The sequence below is a fragment of the Saccoglossus kowalevskii genome, chromosome 4 (genome assembly GCF_978046115.1).
Source record: "Saccoglossus kowalevskii chromosome 4, keSacKowa6.1, whole genome shotgun sequence".
Taxonomy (NCBI): Eukaryota; Metazoa; Hemichordata; class Enteropneusta; family Harrimaniidae; genus Saccoglossus; species Saccoglossus kowalevskii.
In genome coordinates, this window is record NC_140644.1 from 27411361 (window position 1) to 27429844 (window position 18484).

At 36.3% G+C, this 18484-nt stretch overlaps 1 protein-coding gene across 1 annotated transcript; it reads left to right on the forward strand.

Moving 5' to 3' along the window:
• The first annotated feature begins 4128 nt into the window (after positions 1–4128).
• Positions 4129–7270, forward strand: LOC100370929 (uncharacterized). Its single transcript, XM_002741411.3, has 4 exons — positions 4129–4263; positions 6278–6388; positions 6504–6639; positions 6795–7270. Exons 1-4 carry the CDS (start codon positions 4195–4197, stop codon positions 7100–7102), a joined length of 624 nt encoding a protein of 207 aa, XP_002741457.1. The 5' UTR covers positions 4129–4194; the 3' UTR covers positions 7103–7270.
• Positions 7271–18484: the final 11214 nt, after the last annotated feature.

Consider the following 18484-nt stretch of genomic DNA (forward strand, 5'->3'; position numbering starts at 1 on the left):
TAGTTTGAACTTTTCAGGCCAAAAGATATATTGAAAGTATCAGATCTTTTTATTGGATATGATCTGATACCCTGGCAAATTATAGCAAAGCTAATAGGACTGTTGCCAACTATTCCTAATGAATTGGAAAAGGAGAGGGCATTTACTTAACAATCTTAATCTACTATCCACAAAACGTTGAAAAAAGAAACTAGAGTTCTTATATGTAAAATATGTGAAGAATAAAAAAATTAATCATACATATATGAATTTGAAACAATTGTACAATCTCATGATAAAAATGACAACAGACACTAAAACAAGGAATTAAAAATTCCAATAAAAAACTACATAAAATTAACCTATTAAGATATCTTACTTCCCTGGGTACTTTCTGTCAAAGTGAGATAGACAGCATGGTGCATACAGTATCATTTTAGAGAGACTTGATATTTTGTAAATCCTTAGTTAGCAGTGACATCCAGTGTCCTGAACTATCAAATACTACAGAAATAAATCTTGAACAATAAATGATTATAGTTCTTCGTAGAACTAATTGAAGGACGAAATAAAATTATATTTGTATGTTAATATTTGATAGTGTGTATGTGTGTGGAGCACTCAGACATAACTTGAAACCTTAAAAGTGGAAAAAAGTTACTTTTTGTCCGACATTCACGTATAGGAAAAGAAAACACTTTCCTGCCTTTTTGTGTGCCACTGTACATACAAACAAAAGCAACACACAAATGTGATACAGCCATTTAATTTATTTTGCAATATATTTTGTCTGTTTATCTTTTAACATCTCCTGATTACTATATATTAACATATACTAACCTGTAGCTTTCTCTTATCAAGAAAACAGTGTGAATATCTTATCTGTAGGTGTTTGTGGTTAGACGTATTCTATCCGGAATCTCACGAATGCTAGTATATATCTTCTTATCCTTCTAGCTTTAAACTATATTTGGTAATTTTCATTTGGAATTATTGTGTAAATCTCGTGACAGTATACCCAACCCAATACAAATTCGATAACTGTGTGCATATTCTTGTTACCTTTTCATATGACAAATGAAAAACGTTTTCGAAAAGAATTAATTTACAAGAAGGTATAAAAACAGAATTTATACAGTCAAACATTATATGGAAATATCAAGGTTATGCATAACTAAACATTTTTGAAAATTAAATTACTCTGTTCATAATATCTCAGTCTCGGGATGAATTGCCTATCAATATTTGGTAACATACCCCTTTGTATTTTGTAGAAGTATTGCATAATATGTGCGCCATTAATGAGGAGAAATGAATATCGTCCAGTGTAATTTAACATTTATTATTATCCAGGTGAATTGAACATCGTCCAGGGTATTGTCACATTGCATCATTGCTAGAGAGAATTGAAATACGTTCTGGATAATGTCGATGTTATTGAGGAGAAATGAACATTGTCTAGGGTTATGTCGCATGCTTCATTAATGGAGAAAATTGAATATCGTCTATGGTAATGTTGCATTGCATCATTACCCTAGACATCATTGGTGAAGAAAATTGAACTTAGTCCAGGGTAATGTCGCATTGCATCATTGCTAAAGAGGAATGAATATCGTTCTGGATAATGTTGTTATTGATGAGAAATGAACATTGTCTAGGGTAATGTCACATGCTTCATTATTGGAGAAAATTGAATATCGTCTATGGTAATGTCGCATGCACTGGAGAGAATTGAACTTGGTCCAGGGTAATGTCGTATTGCATCATTGCTAGAGAGAAATGAACATTGTCCAGGGTAATGTCGTATGCTTCATTACTGAGTAGAAATGAACATTGTCACCGGTAATTTCGCATTGCATCATTGCTAAAGAGAAATGAACATTGTCCAGGGTAATGTCGCTTGCTTCATTACTGACGAGAAATGAACACTGTCCAGGGTAATGTCGCATTGCATCATTGGTGGAGAGAATTAAACATCATTTATTTCATTCTCCTTTTCGTCATTGTACGAACAGCCCAACGTGATAAACTGATATGTTAACACCAGTCAATGGCAATTTTAGAGTTCGTAACCATAGCAATAATTAGGCATATACCAAAAGTTTTTGTGTTTAACGTGGATGATTATTATTATGTTGTTGTTTAATTGTAATTGTTTAGTTTGTATCAATAGACAATGATTTTCTGTATTTGTTCGTTTTTGTTTCATTCGTTTCCAAGTATTATTCTCCCAGATATATTCGTTAGAACTCGTTTCATGCTTGATTTCACCTCATAACGCATATATCTCTATTACAAAGAAACACAAAGCAATGTGTATTCAATAGTGACCTTCTCACATGGCAAACCAATCACAGTGTTTTCCCTCCAATTTTAAAATCCGAGGTGTAAAGGGTGTTTCAATGCATGTTTAGTGGATTGTTCTCATTGTACATTGATGCCAGACTTCTCTACCGAAATAAACGACGTATTACAGTCTACCATAGTCTCTTACTTGTGTTACAATTACCTGATCGAATGTGTGCATTAGACAGCCACAGTGTTTGATAACGTATGTTGATATACACAATTGATTAACATTCGTTCAATGAAATAATTAATTATTATTAATAGCGCAATGTTTATTACTAAACCTGATTTCTATGTGTACATTTCCTTTTGTAATGCAACTTTAGTCCTAATTGTGCAGGGAGTCAAATGAACGAGGTAATTCATCCCTACTAGGCTACTCCTACTACGTAATCATCAGCATAATAATTTTCAATTAAGTGTATAATTATCTTATTACTTGAATGGAAATGGAATGAATGAAAATCCGAACATGAGTCTCAATCTCAATCTCAATCTCAATCTGAACTATTCAACAAATTCACGAAATAAATACTATCTAGACATCCCTTTAAACACCGAAGCTACCACTCAAATATCCATATGTGGAATATAATGTTTATGTCTGTGATTTAAGTTGTAGTCTCAGTTTAAACACACACAAATACGACGTTAAGGTTATCGGTCAATCATCCGAATTTCTGACGTTAGAATTCTATTTTCAAATTATATACCACAGCCCCTTGAGTGGCATACATACCATGCAGCTCTTTTATATTCATGTGAGCGTTGTGTTTGATTTTCTAAAACCGTGTGTCATTGTAAAATCAATATGGTTAATGTTCATCGAGTGGAAATGTGTGACCAGCAATACTAATCGAATGATTTAGATTGTTCGACGAAACTTTCCCCTGCACTTTCAAACCCCCGTTTGAAGAGTAAACACTTTATAAATTATAACATAATAAGATATATTTGATAAGTTAAATACTAAAAATAATGGATGTTTAATACTGCCCACACTCCTTCATGAGTACATATTATTCCCAATAATACAACTCAACTCAAAATCAGGTTCTAATTGAGAGTAGTTTCTCAAAATGTAGCATTCAAAGTTAGGCAAGGTTGAATGTGAGTAGTGGGTCAACACAGTGGTATTAGATTAATCTCTTACACCACAAACAGGTTGCTCAATTCGAAGTGTGTTCTTATGGACTTCCATAAACATTGGGATATATAGGAAACTTTGTAAACTATGAACTCTTCAGTTTGACATCGTTTTTGATATCGTATCCAGTATTAACACTAAAAGTTAACAAACACAACCAGTACTTTTGGAAGTCATTTTTGTAAGATCCTGAATTCGAAGACTTGTTTAAAAACAGGACCCGCACAGTTTAGTTTTAATATCCACACATTTACAACCGTTCTTGGATTTGTTCAATTTAAAACACTCTCAGCGACAATTCAATAATTCTCGCGTCCGAAGTGGCAAAGTTGAAATGTACATTGTGACGGCTTGAAATGAGAGCAATATGAAGGATCGTCCACAAATTAAATGGAATTGACAAACTACGCATTAGTCACGCGTAACAATAGAACTCTAGAAGTTCAAGGCTACTAAAAAATAAATTAATAAAAATTCACGGCCATACATCCATACGAATTAAGTGAGTTTCTCGCGATTGGTCTCGGTAAGTGTCACATTACCATATCTGTGACAATGAAATTCATTCTAAATTTTCACTAACGGGGTGGAGGATATTAACGAGAATATCCGAATCGTCTATATATGTATACATATCGAAAATTCGGCATATACGATATTGGACTCGCAGTTCCAGCAATATTACCATAGAACTCTGTTATCCAAGCATCGTTACAATTATGATGAAATTGGTCATTTTGGTCGCAGTCTTCGGCTTAACTCAATCATACGACCCCAACGTCTGTACTGTAAGTTTTATTTCATTATGATTATTTTGCGTTAATTTCTATTTTGTACTAAGATTTCTTTATATGTCTTGAATTTGTGTTCTCCAATTTATAATATTTGTGTAAATTACAGCCATGTATATATGGTTTGAATTTGAATTATTATATATTTGTAGTTGTAAAGTTGTATACTGTAGTTGTAAAGTACTCTTAAACTAGAATCTACTTATTTCACGGAATATCCAATTTACAGTTCTTACTTGGAGTGGTAAGTGTGAAATAGTACGCATGCGTATATATGTCAACTAGTTCATGCGAGTTTTACGTCACTTTCACTGGAAAACATGGATGGACGGGTTAGCTGTTGTAGGTGTGATAGGTGGACGTGGACTCTACTCGTGAATCTGTCGACGAATTCAATGGTTATTGACTTTGTGAACATTATAGAGATAATGTGTGCATATCATTACTCATTGTATGTCGACGTTTCATTCGTAGTCTAGTATTTATGTTTTAGATCGTCGTGGGCAGCGAATCACTTGTTGCTTCAAAAGTATAACATGATTATTGATCATCAAGTCATCAACTTTTCACCCAGTTTCGAAAAATACTGTCAGAAAAATGCAATATTTTTTTTTAATTGTGGTATTCGTATGTTGAATTACAACCAAGGATGTTTCAACAGCTTGTTGACAACGAAGGCAAATAATCTCACGGAGGACTGGTTACAAAATCGACTTCTTTCTTCCAGCGCACAGTAACGTAGCAACTAGGGAACTCTAAACGCATTAAGTCCTATAATAATGTTGTACAGTGTAACGGCGCGTTCTCATTGGTATATGGATGTCACGTGCTCTCCAGTTATCCGACCTGCATTGACATCAAGATAGAGAACGCAACGCTTTAATAATGAACAGCGTACAGTATCATAACGCGATATCAGGGTTAGGACGGGAATGTTTCCCACTATGGGGCACTTGGTTAAGTGATACTTAATTTCGTGGATAATAGGGTATATTTTTCGGAGCTTGCATGTCCGCGATAACAAATAGAAAGTTCTTTTTGTGTGTAAAAATAAATTTAATGTTTAGTAGATTTTTCCGAAAGTCTGCATTTTATCCAAAAGGGGAGTTAATTTTTGTCAGTGGAAAGGGGTTGTTTTTGTTCAACCTCTTATTCATATAGGAAATTCGCTATATCTAAACAAGTTTCCGTAATTTGTCCGAGTTTTTTGAGCATGTTTAAATCTTGATAAAACATCAAATCATGAACAAGTTCCAAACAGAATCCTTGTTTTGGCAACAGACATTGAAGTATTCGATGCAACACTGAAAACATAATTACCTGTACGTACAGGAGGAAATAAAACGATAAAAATGCGGTCGTTTTCCGGTCGGAGAATACAGCGAGGTCGGAAATTAAGCGGTAAGCGATCGAGTGGGGAGTTGGGCGAAATGAGTACTGTAGTTCAAGTGATGTTAGCGTAGTTCTAATTTAGTTTTAACTCGCACACAATTTATTCACTCACTGTTTACTATAGCTAGAACGCTGTACGTGTCTTCACTTTCAGGTTAGTTCTTCTGCCGATTTCTCGCAACCAACAACGTAATTTTTCATTTGAGATTTCGAGAAACTTAACATGAATCGTTATGGCTTTCATACACACAACACCTCACCATGTTTCAACTTTTAAATTGTCAGTTAACAAGTTCTTTCATAGTAGCACTTCCATGGGATTGACCGACGTACTAGCAGAATGAATGGGTTCAATTATCAGTGTTCACTGATGACATCATTTGACTGGCCCTCTAGAGGTTAAGCGGGCGTTTGTCGTCTGCTTCACAGCCCGTTTTATACCCGATATTTAGGGCATTTCGTAGCACATACAAGTTGTTTTTATCGACAGAATTCATTCATGGATCTCAAACAAATTTCAGGTACCGTGTAACAAAAGCAAGACCTCTTTTCCCCCTTAACATTCAGCATTTCAGCTGAAAGGAATGTTGTTTTCAAGTTTTCTTATTTTCCTATTTAGGAATGCAATCAGCATCAGAACAACATCTGTTTCGATTTGGCGAACGCGTATCTGTATAACCCTGAAAATTGGGATGTAGGACTTGGCGAGCAATGGTGTGAGTTCATGAGGGTAAGTGGTTCACCAAATATTACTATTTTTAAAACATTCTTACATATAAAAAGTATGAAGACTGTAACAATACACTCATTTCGACTGTGACACTAACTTTGTCTCTGCGTTGCAGATCCGATTGGCGTGTCTACTGGAAGTATATTGTGAATACGCCCCAGGTGGTTATGATATTATACGAAACATAAACCAGCTGACATCTACTCTTGCATATTACGATGAATGGGGCATATGTGACAATACTGTACCCAGTAAGTCAGGTCATGTACAATACTATTTATCAAATGAATAATGATTCGACCAGATTCACCACTTAATATACACAAATATTTTTATTGGTTGCTGTATTTCTGGGATTCGTGCAATTATAAAGTCCTAGTGTGTCACGATGATTTTTGTCTTACAGGCGAACTGGGTCCATGTCATTTAGCGATGATCCGAGAAAAGTGTGTCAATGAAACAGTCCTTCACATACGCGCCAAGTACTCCGTATCGTGTCTGGAAACAGTCAGGCTGCTAGATTGCATTTTTGAGGAGCAACATAATCCTGAGTGCAGCTTCCCGTTCATCTTTGACCCAAGAAATTTAGCCCCCTACGTGTTACTGAACAACGGCAACTGCTGCTATAGACCACCATCACAGGAACTGCAGGATGCAGCTGCAGCTTGGCGAGAGGAGAACCCAGACGGATATTGTCAGTGCCAAGACGAGTAAGGGCGTCTCCAAGAACTGAATCGTTTTCCCCTTCGACATACCAACCAACCAACAACTCGATAGTGATCACCATACAATTATAATGTTACGAGTAACACGATAATAATATAGCTTACTCATGTAGACATTACTTTATCATGAAATAAAGAAATAATTAAAACTAAAAAACATCAATTGTCTTTATTACAAATTTGTTTCCTAAAACATATATTTATTTTCACATGAAACAACGCATGTGTAATTTTCAAAACAACTGAGATTTGGACACAATACCCAATTTCGTCCAATTCAGGCACGTCGGCTATATTGTACGGTATTACGTAACACCGAAACCGTCTTTGACATAACATCCAATATAACCCAATTCAGACATATTAAGGTAGAGATGCAGTTTATTTGTGAATTTCAATCAAAAATAGTTTTTTTTGTTTTTTATATAGATTTTTATCTAAAGAACATTCTGTGAAAATTTGACCAATGAATTCTTATTGGAACACCGTTAAAATTGCTGTTTATTTTCTGGTTAAAAATAAAAAACACTCACACGTGGCAATGTTTATGTCCAATTGCCTAATTTGCATGAGTAACCAAATAACAGGACCTTTGATTGACAATATGCAAATCGAGATTGTACGGGTCATAGTTCATTCAATTACGCGCATGTGCAATTAATCTTAAATCAGTTCTCGCTCGCTAGCAAACCAAACATTATATTTCCTCAGCGTTTTTTCCTTATTTTTATCATAACATTATGCGTGGTGTGAAAAGAAAGAGAGGTAGAAAGAAGATTCAGATGATTTCTATGTCGGAAGAAGCAAAAGCTACACTGAAGGCATCAGCCCACCGAACGAAAAACAAAATCGATGTGAGCGTCCAAACATGACTTTCCTTGAAGGCATGAATCCGAGTTTCTGATTGACTGAGAGATTTTATTTTTAAATAATTGTTCTCAAAAAATAAACTGAGCATGTGAAGAATAATTTAACATTGTTTACAGTGATAACTGCTCATTGTCGAAACGAAGCTTACCCATTCACGCTAGTCACAATAAACATACATCATACTCTTGAATAGGCGTCAATGACGGCAGAATCTGGTCCCTCAAATAAGGGGCACGTGAGCTTTGATTCTAACCGGATATATTGCACTGGGTCGGGGATATACAAACTTTTGTGTATCTTTTGTCCAATGGGTACCTGTACTTCGATCATTCGCAAGTTTTGCTAGGTGGTGCGAGACAGCTTTGTTTGCAACCGGACGAACTCCGTTTAATTCAATGAAGCAAACAACTGACAATGCTAAAATAAATTGCAGAGGTACGTAAAATTAATTGAAAACAACCAAATAATTTCAATGAAAAATAAATCACAGAGAGAGGTAACTTGATACATTTCGGTAACAACTCTTTTGACGCGCTGACCGCTTCTCCGCGTCTGATGTTTTGTTTTCCTTGTCATAATACTTACTGATTGATGATTTTGTTTTGATTTTTGAGTTTTTTAGCCTGCAACTCGGCCACGACCTTTGCTTTTTCCGTGAAAAATGGGGAAGTTTACGTCAATTTGACGGACATTCCATTTTTTTAAACTAACGAAGCACACTGTTTAGCACTCCTATTTTTTTCATTTGCCGATTCCTAATCAGAAAAATTCGACCGCTCGAAAATGCACTTAATTTTGCACTCTTAAAACATGTCAGATTTCCAACATTAATTATTTAAAACCGGTCGAAATTTCAAAACTTTTACGTTTATATAGGAGCAGGAGCTCTCTTCTTGCAGGCGACCGTCGCCGGTAGTACAACAGCATGTTTTGTACGTACATCCACATCCATGGTACATCCGTGCGCTGATAGTCTGCGACTGTCTTAGAAAATCCCTGAATAAGGCGTTGCCAAAATCGGAAAAAAATATATAAATGCCTCCTTAAAAAACGAACACAATTCAAATATTTCTTTTAACAAATATGTTGCAGTGGGGAAAATGGGATTGGAAACGATGAACAAAACTTCTGTGCCTCGAGTTTCGATTCTAGGATTACGCGATTATTCATTATTGTGCGTTCGCTTCCGGGAGTTGGTTCTCAATACTACATAAAAATCATCAAGGATAAATAATTTAATATCCCACTTTGTACTCTTCACGGTAAACCATAGGCTCTGAAATACTCGTAGACTTTTTATTAAAAATACATCGAAGAGAAGCCATGATGTTTTGATCGTGATAAAAGGTCACCTTCCTAGGACCGCCCCCTGTTTAATAATTCATGAGATGACGCCATATTTACTGGGCATTGCCACGTGTTTTTACCGACCCCATCAAAACACTGGTATGAATGACGTGTTTCTGATTTATATATTCAAGAGTAGTTGTTCTGGTCCAACGATTTTACATAAAATGTCTATGTCTATACGTTAACTTTCATTTTCAATAGTCTAGAAAGTATGACAAAGTATGACAAAGCAGTAATTCCCGGTTTAACGCGCAAATATGCAAATAAGCCTTTTTCTCGTCTTCTATTTTTGGAGAATTCTTGGGTTTTAAATTAAAATAGCTGATAGACGCTTTGGCCATTTGCCTCGAAATTTTCACACATTATTGACAAGGTGTTCCCCCTTCAAAATGCGTCCGGACAGTTTATTACGGCGAGTGGAACAAAAATAACAAGTCCGCAATTAACATGGATATATAAATTATGTAAAAATAGAAAAGAGTGAACTTTGAGGTCATGCTGTGCGACTTTGAAAGCCGTTAGAGAGATGAGTGGACGCATTTGAATTAGTAGTATACCAAGGTATCCAGTGATGTAATTTTACCCACAAACGGACTTGAAGTTTTTAAGCTAATTTTTTTTAAACCACTTTTGTCCAAAAAAGCATATTTTTGACCCAAAATCAAAAACGCATTCTGGATATTTAAAATAAAGACAAGTTTTACAAAGTTTGTATAATAAGCTTTCAGAAAATATATAACATGTTGGATATATAATACGATCTTCATTGTCTAATTACTCAATTAAAAAGCAAGCCAAATAAACTGCATCTCTACCTTAATTACTTGGTTATTTTTGATTAAAAATCTGGCATTTAGCTATCATAAAATCCAACCATTACTACGGTATCACGTGGAAACAAAAGATTCTTTGATGATCGGATTCGAAATGTTCATGAATTCGCAACAACTCGAATAACTCAGATTGTAGTTTGTACTGAGCGTGTCATTCATTGTATTGGCGGTTTTCCTGACGTGAACGTAGCTACCTAATATAATGAAAAAAACAGCATTGCGTCTTGTTCTGTTGTTTCAGTATGTATGACGTAACAATGCGATGCCAAGTAAGAGAGCAGATAGTGCCCGATTGTACACAAATGCAGGCAGTAAATCGCCTCTAACTACACTACAAGGTACGCAAACTACGTTCACATCTCATGATCAGCAACCAATCAGAAATTGCGCTACATACCACTCTGGTGCAATGTAGTTTTAGTAAGGTGCTTTATGATATGCGTAGGCATATCATGAGTTAGCTGAATTTCGCCTTTATCATCCAAGCATTTTCTGAACATCAAAGGTTGCATTTTTGTCGGTGGAATGCCTCGGCGATAAAGGTTGATCGCGGGTACTAAATCAGATAAATAGGGACGGAAAATAGTGTGAAGGGTAAGAGACTCCGTTTATTTGTTTTTAAATGTCTTGATGTTTAGATTATAGTTTTATCTTAGACTGTTATTCAAGAGACTCAACAATAAAATTATATGGTCACTGTAATGTCTGTCCCTATCAATAATACAAGTAGTCGACACATTGCTTTTGGTCCCGCTATTCAGCCATGTTGGATTCTATATATTTTTAGTAACAACGCACAATGCAATGCGCGTCTCAATGACGTCATACATAGCAAAGATATAACAAGCGCCAAATGACAACAATACTAAAACTATCGTTTAACGTCTGGATATTACATTTCTCCCTTTCTTATGAGATTATGATTTTCATCATACAAGTTAATGGTAAGCATGTATATCATAATACGATGGAACGATATTGTTTTTTTCAAGAGTACATATGCTCAAAAGTTTGTGATACTTCCATAAACGATATTAAACGATGTTCTCGATATTATATAACGATAACAATATGTATATAAAGTAACATAAATTAACCTATCTGAGTGATTATCTCTTTCGCGTTAATTTCTTCTTCTCATTAGCATATGGTTAACAACAACATATCAGTTAAGAGTTCAAACATAATCGATCAAGAATCACAATATTCAGTTAAGAGTTCACTCGTAATCATTTAAGTAAGCTGGTCTGCGTCTGTTCCTCTGTGGTCTAATAACTGGTGGTTCAGATTTCAGTTTGCTTGGTGTATTGCAAACAGTTTCTGATTCTGCTTGTTGCTCTGGTTGTCTCACTTCTTGCTCTTCCTGATTGGTCATCAGTAGCAGTTGTTCTCTCAAGTCTTCAGAATCTAACTCTTTATTGTGAGGTATTTGTTGTCCTTCATTGGTGTTCTGGACTACTGCATTTACAAGCTTGAATTGCTTGCATCACGGTATGTTTCTCTTCCATCAGTGATACGTCTGGCTGCAATACTTGATCCATCAATTCGGTAGATGATGTAGAATGCTGGTTCATAAGCTGTTGTCCATTTGTTCTTCTTGTGTTTCTTTAGTAGAACATAATCACCTACTACAAAGTTATGTGCTTTGGTGTTTCTGTTCTCAGCGTTGCGTTTCAGTCTCTGCTTATACTCCTTGTCTCTATCATTAATGATAATATCTCGTATAGTCTCTTTATCTTTATCTCTCATCTGATGATCAAGCTTTGTTCTCACTTGTCTGTTCATCAGTGCTTCATATGGTGTTGTGTTTGTTGCTGGGTGCGGTGTTGAACGGTACCCTGTTAGCATTTCTTGTACAGCGGTTTCACAGTCTTTGCCTTGAAGATGTGCTATTCTTCCGGTTTTGTTTAGCATCTTTATGAAACCTTCTACTTTCCCATTGGCTCGTGAATGTTCGGGTGTTACAAGATGGTGATGAAATCCTTCTTGCTTTGCGAAGTCTGCAAACTCTCTGGAATTGTAAGGTGGACCATTGTCACTTTCTAGCTGCCTTGGTGTACCATGTGTGGCGAACATTTTCTTGAGCTTTTTCTTGGTCGGCTTAGCTGCTGTTGAGTACATGGTCTCCACTTCTGGGTATCTGGTTCTCTGTCAATGGCCACTAGATTATAATGCCCATCTGGATATGGTCCTCCAAAATCAACTGATATGACATCCCTGATATGACTATCTGTTTCTGTTTCTTCTTTGATCCGGTCCATCACTACTGCATGTTCATCAACTATCACCTGCTTGATGATCTTCTCTGTAGTATCTGTACCAGTTTTTGGTAGTGGGTGCATATATAGAAAGTCTAGTGGATCTGCTGCATCCTTTCCTGGCTCATAATTTACATTTTGCATGTCCACGACCCATTTCTCTATTCTCGGTGGTAGTTTCGATGTTGCTTTGTTAACCATCGGTAGCAGTGGTTTATGTGCTGTAATGATTTTGAATCTTGGTGCTCCTAACAGATACATGCTGAACCTGTTCTTTGCCCATACCACTGATAAAGCATCTTTCTCTGTTTGGCTGTATCTTTTCTCTGCACTTGTCATTGTTCGGCTGATGAAGTGCACTGGTTGCATACCTTTTCTGCTCATCTGGAACAACCCAGCTGATAGTCCTTCATGGTAGCTAGCTTCAACTCTTAATGTGATTGGTTTTGCTGGATTAAATGCTGTGATGCTTTCTTTGAGTTTCTCAAAAGCTGTATTTTCTTCTGGCCCCCATTTGAACTGGACGTTTTTGTGTGTCAGTTCTCTTAATGGTGCAGTCAGTGATGTATAACGAGGAATAAATTTGGATAGGTAACCAATCATCCCTAGGAAACTTCTCACTGCTTCTTTTGATTCTGGTGCGTTGCTCTCTTTCACAGCCTGTACCTTATCTGGTGTCGGCTTCAAGCCATCTTTGGAGATCTCCTCAACTCCAAATTTGCACTTTTCTAAGTTGAAGGTGATGCCAAGTTGAAGGTGATGCTCTCTGTAGGACTGCCTCCAGTGTTTTGTTATACTCTTCTATGTTGCGTCCTCCGAGAACAATGTCGTCGCGTTGATTTAGACACTTTGGTATGTCTCCAAAAATTCTGTAGATTGTTTCATCAAATAAGTCTTGAGAAGACTTAGCTTCAAATATCAATCTTCTTGGTCTCATGTTTCCCCATGGTGTACTAAATGTAGCAACCGCTTGAGACTCTGGGTCAAGTAAAAGTTGATGGTATCCCTGTCTCATATCTAACTTGGTAAATACCACACAATCATTGCATTTGTATGTAAAATCTTCAACCACAGGTCCCTGTGTTATTCGGTTTCTCTCCATGAACTTGTTTGGAACTCTCAAGTCAACACTGGCTCTGATCATGTGGGGTTCTAGTTGATCATTTGGTGTCTTGCGGAATCTAGGATTCGGTTGTACTACTAGTGGTGAACACCATGTCACGGGTTCCCCCTGAGGTACTTCCTCAAAGATCCCCTCTTCAGTGCATCGCTCTAACCATTGCTTTAAAGGTTTCTGCAGGTAGTATGCCACTGGTCTAGGTCGCTGTGCTATTGGTACTGCTTCTGGTTTCATGCTAAGCTTGGCACAAATCCCTTTGTCATGCTTTATATCTCTTATTCTTCCTATGCCACTGAATAACTTGTTATATTTGCCAGTTGTCTTTTAACTGATTTCTGTCTTTTGTGACAGCCTTGATATTGGGTTTGATTATTAAGCTATTGGTTTCTGCTAGTGACCCATCTGGTTGAAATTGTATCATGCCTAACTTGATGAGGGTGCTTTTGCTGATAAGTGGAGGTGAGTTAATTCTGCCCTTGACCACTATGAATTTGGTCGTTGCTCCACATGTCTCATTTCTCACAACGGTCTTGAATTGACTGCTTTGCAAAGTGTTGAGCTTCACATGACTCTTCTCTAGTGTATGTACATGTATATCATTAGATCTGTGTACTAGAGCTTTAAACTGATGTTCATCCATAATGTTGACATCTGCGCCACTATCGGATTCTACACGGTATCAACATCACCAATTCTTACAGTTACAGTTTTGTTACTGTTGTTGATTTCACTTATCTTTCTTACTTGCTTGAGATGTTTGACAGTTTGTTTAAAATATTCATCATCAGAACGTGTATCACTGCCTTGCATCTGCTCTGTAGCCTTTTTGATACTTTGTTTTTGTTGTCTCCTCCAGTTGTATATACTGTGTTGATTGGTGTCATGTCTAGATTTTTGTCTCACGTCAGTTTCTTTCATGCCCTCATCTCTGTTGCTGGTTTTACATACTGCAGCAAAGTGGTTCCATTTCTGGCATTTTCTGCACTTTTTACCATATGCAGGACAATTTTGACCTTCCTTATGAGCTCCATTTAATCCACAGTATCCACACGGTTTCTGTTGATTTTTTGTTTTTTCTCTTTTCAAATGTACCTGATTTCTTGTGTTGCTTATATTGCCTTACTTTAGCGACTGACCTCTCTTCTGACGGTTTCATATCACGTAGCTGTAGTGATGTGTCCTCCAACTGACCTGCTTCGGTTAGTAGTTGTGTCAAAGACCATTCTTTATTAATGGCTTTCTGGATTATGGCCTGTTTGTCGATTGTTTGGATCAAATGTTCCAAAATTCGCTCATCACAATTGGTACCGAACTCACATTCATTAGCCTTTTCTCTGAGCCTGGCTGCATAAGCCATAGTGGTTTCATTCATTTCTGGTTTCATCTTGAGAAATAAATATCTAGCGTGATGCTTATTTTTCTTTGGGTGTAGTATGCATCAAGCTTATTCTTCAATTTTTGAGACACATCGAGGCCAGCTGTAGTAGGATCAGGTAAACTTTTCTCCAATCTCGCTATTTCTTTTCCCCCATAAATTATCAACGCATCTTTCTTGTCTGTGGGCTCTGTTATTCTAAAATACCGAAATTCTTGTTCAATGCTTTCTAACCACTCTTCCCAAGCTTTGCCAGTTGTTATGTGATCATCAGCATGTGTGAACGGATGGCATTTGAGGTTTCTAGTTTCTGTGACAACGGTTACTGCCATTGGTGCGTCGGCTATGCTTTCTGTGAACACGTCGCAATTCTCACGTTGTCGCTGTTTTCTCAGTCAGTTTCTGGACAAATTGTTTTGCTCAAATTTATCACACAGTCACTTTGGCACTCACCGGGTATTTAGGATTGCCTTCCCGTGGTTCTTTCGTCCTCGTCGCCAATGTAATGTCTGTCCCTATCAATAAATACTAGTAGTCGACACATTGCTTTTGGTCCCGCTATTCAACCATGTTGGATTCTATATATTTTTAGTAACAACGCACAATGCAATGCGCGTCTCAATGACGTCATACATAGCAAAGATATAACAAGCGCCAAATGGCAACAATACTAAAACTATCGTTTAACGTTTGGATATTACAGTCACTAAACACATATTTTTTTACACAAAACACAGGTCTAACATCCATGAATTTAAAATTTCCCATGCAACATATGGTGAACTTTGACCTTCATCAGGTTCTGTGTCTAACTGTCACTGTCCATTCGAAAATCTTCTTAATCCGCGATGTCCCTTGCATTCTTTTCCATCTTGGGAATCGCCCATGAATGATGATGTTTAGGCATATTATTGATGTAAAGTGGTTCCCAATTACTGTTTGGAACGGTCCCATGCCTTAAATCATGTTATTTGATTATTTTTATTTCTTGTTTTATTAATCAACCCTTGGAAATCCATGTTTTACATTGATTGAAACTATCAGAGTTTTAAGGTGTAAATTCTTTTAAGGATTTAGTAGAGGTTTTACATTTTACATTTTTTGTTCCACATTCTCTTATACGAATTTATATAAAGCATGCATTCAACAATATTTCAAAACAACATTGACAACATTAAAAAGTATTATAAGGTCAATATCTAACGAACTGGGAAATTGAATTCAAACCTTTTATGGTATCTCTTAGTATCGCGAACATCATTTCTGTGGCCTTATTTCGGTTTCTTCGAAAATAACACCCCTCTGTTTGCACAGTGATCACGTGATTACACGGTTCCATTTATTTGTTGGAATATTTATTTCATATTATTTGAAAAATAAGCTTTCTAAAAATATATAACTTGATGGGATTCAAAGAATATGTTATTTCGGAAATGTGCTATGCAATTGCAATAGCTTCTACTATATCCTTAATGCTCTCGTAGGTTTTGTATTTTTCCGAACCTGATATTGTTGCCTTACAAGCTTTAGTGTATCGTTTGTTTTACCGAATCTAAATTTTCCACGAGTGTCCACATGTTGTAAGAATATAGCTTTATCTTAGAGTTTATAAGTCAGGCAAAACTATTTTTCGAGGAGTGTATTTCATATTCTGTCACCAAAATGCGGTTTGTACATAGTCCACGACCACCTGCTGATAATTTAGAAAATGAGGGTTAAGCACGTGATTATAAATTCCATTCACATGATTGTAAATACTATTTTTAAAACGTTTTCCAAAACCAGACACACTTTTAAGTGTTTAAATTGAAAAGCGTTTCTTATTTGCGTTCCATGATAGTGAAATCATGGCAATATCAATTTTGATTTTGGGTGAAATGAAACACACATGCTTTTCCACATTTGGGCCAATATTTCTGTAGTACTGCTGGTCTACCACAGGTGGCAATACTCCCCCGGTAGTGCTGGATTCCCCTAATGGGGAATACTGCACTCTTCTGAGAACCCTGAAATGACAGGTGCTGGTGCCTAATGAAAAGTACAGACTCGTACTTCGAGCAATCGCACAGTATCTTATCCAATCAGAAGTCCCTCTTTAACAAGTGGAAGTGCCTAGCTTTAACTTCGTATGCCGAGATGAGAGGCATGCACTGAATAAATGTTTACATAAATGAAATAATTAAAATTTTGATTTTCCAAAAATGTAACCACACAAGTAGACACTTTGTTACTACCTATAATAGTTACACTATATGTGTGTGTTTTTTAAAGGGATACCAACCAACATATATAAGCAAAGCCAAGTTCATTAATGCTTGCAGTTGACATTCTGGTGATGTTTCTATGGTTTCTTTGGCGTTCACTAGCATGTTAGATTCAAATTCGGTGCCTACTTTTTAATTTGATATTTGGTTTTATAAAATGAGATATGTTTTCGTTTAATATTTTAACCGAATGCTGTGAGCGGCCTACGTGCATGTTTTCCGAATGCATTGCCATTTGAATTGCTGATAATGCACAATTGAATACATATATATTATTAATAAATACGGGGCGTCAATTAGCATATCCATTAGACGGATACTATCAAATACTTATAATGGGACGCATATGCGTGATACTACATGGGTGCTACAATCTGGACAGGATTTCAATTCACGAAAGTACGAATCCTGGTGCGTTTAAGCGTTACGTAGAACATCAATGATATTTGTCGATTGAAAAAAAATAAAGGTTTATAGAACTAATTTTGAAAATGCCCACATACAAACCAAATTACTATTATGAATTTAAACAAATATATCGCCATAGTCTCATAAACACTTGTCAGATGCACTTCATAAATACAAATTGTTATTGTTGATAGTCGTTGTTGGCTCGTTGTACAATTGTTTCAAAGTTTTGGTTCTAGATTTATAAAAGATAGTTTTCCATATGATGAGTTTAAAACATGTCTAATATTCTGGTGCATTTTCAATATAAACACTAAACTTATGTTTTATTTTAGTAAAAACTTATTCCGCAAGATACCTTTATTTCGAATACCAGATCAGATACGATGAGGCGAAATGGAACACTCGTCTTTGCTAATATGCATATTGCGGCATTATAACCAAAGTAAAAATAACATCACATGTAATCAGTATTCACAACACTTAACGGCAATCATACGTTCAACAAAACGTGTGTATGCTTGATCATAAATGCTTAAACAATTGATTTATCTTTAAGACCAAACGTAAATAACATTTTGCTGCGAAGGTGAACGTCTAGTGAAAGGGGTAACCGAAAAATTGTAATTATTGAAACCAGTAGCAGGAGAGAATCACGTCTATAAACGAACATAGAAATCCCTAAATAATGTGGTAAAATTTGCATATCACTTAAAACATGTACCGCCCATGGAATCACACGTGATGTTCTCCTCGCTGTCCGGATTTACGTTTGTGTTGAAATCCAAAATGTATCTTAAGTTACTTGCGAGGGCGTGTGACCATTACCGGGAATAGCCGACACGTTTGCGCAAGAATATAAATACAGGGAGATTCTGTATAAAATTATGATA

What these genes read in the sequence shown, in the direction of transcription:
- LOC100370929 (XM_002741411.3), top strand. Translation starts at nt 4,195, where the DNA reads ATGATGAAATTGGTCATTTTGGTCGCAGTCTTCGGCTTAACTCAATCA. An exon ending in AATGGTGTGAGTTCATGAGG is followed by an intron (nt 6,389 to 6,503) that starts GTAAGTGGTTCA and finishes TCTGCGTTGCAG; the next exon opens with ATCCGATTGGCGTGTCTACT. An exon ending in ATGTGACAATACTGTACCCA is followed by an intron (nt 6,640 to 6,794) that starts GTAAGTCAGGTC and finishes TTTGTCTTACAG; the next exon opens with GCGAACTGGGTCCATGTCAT.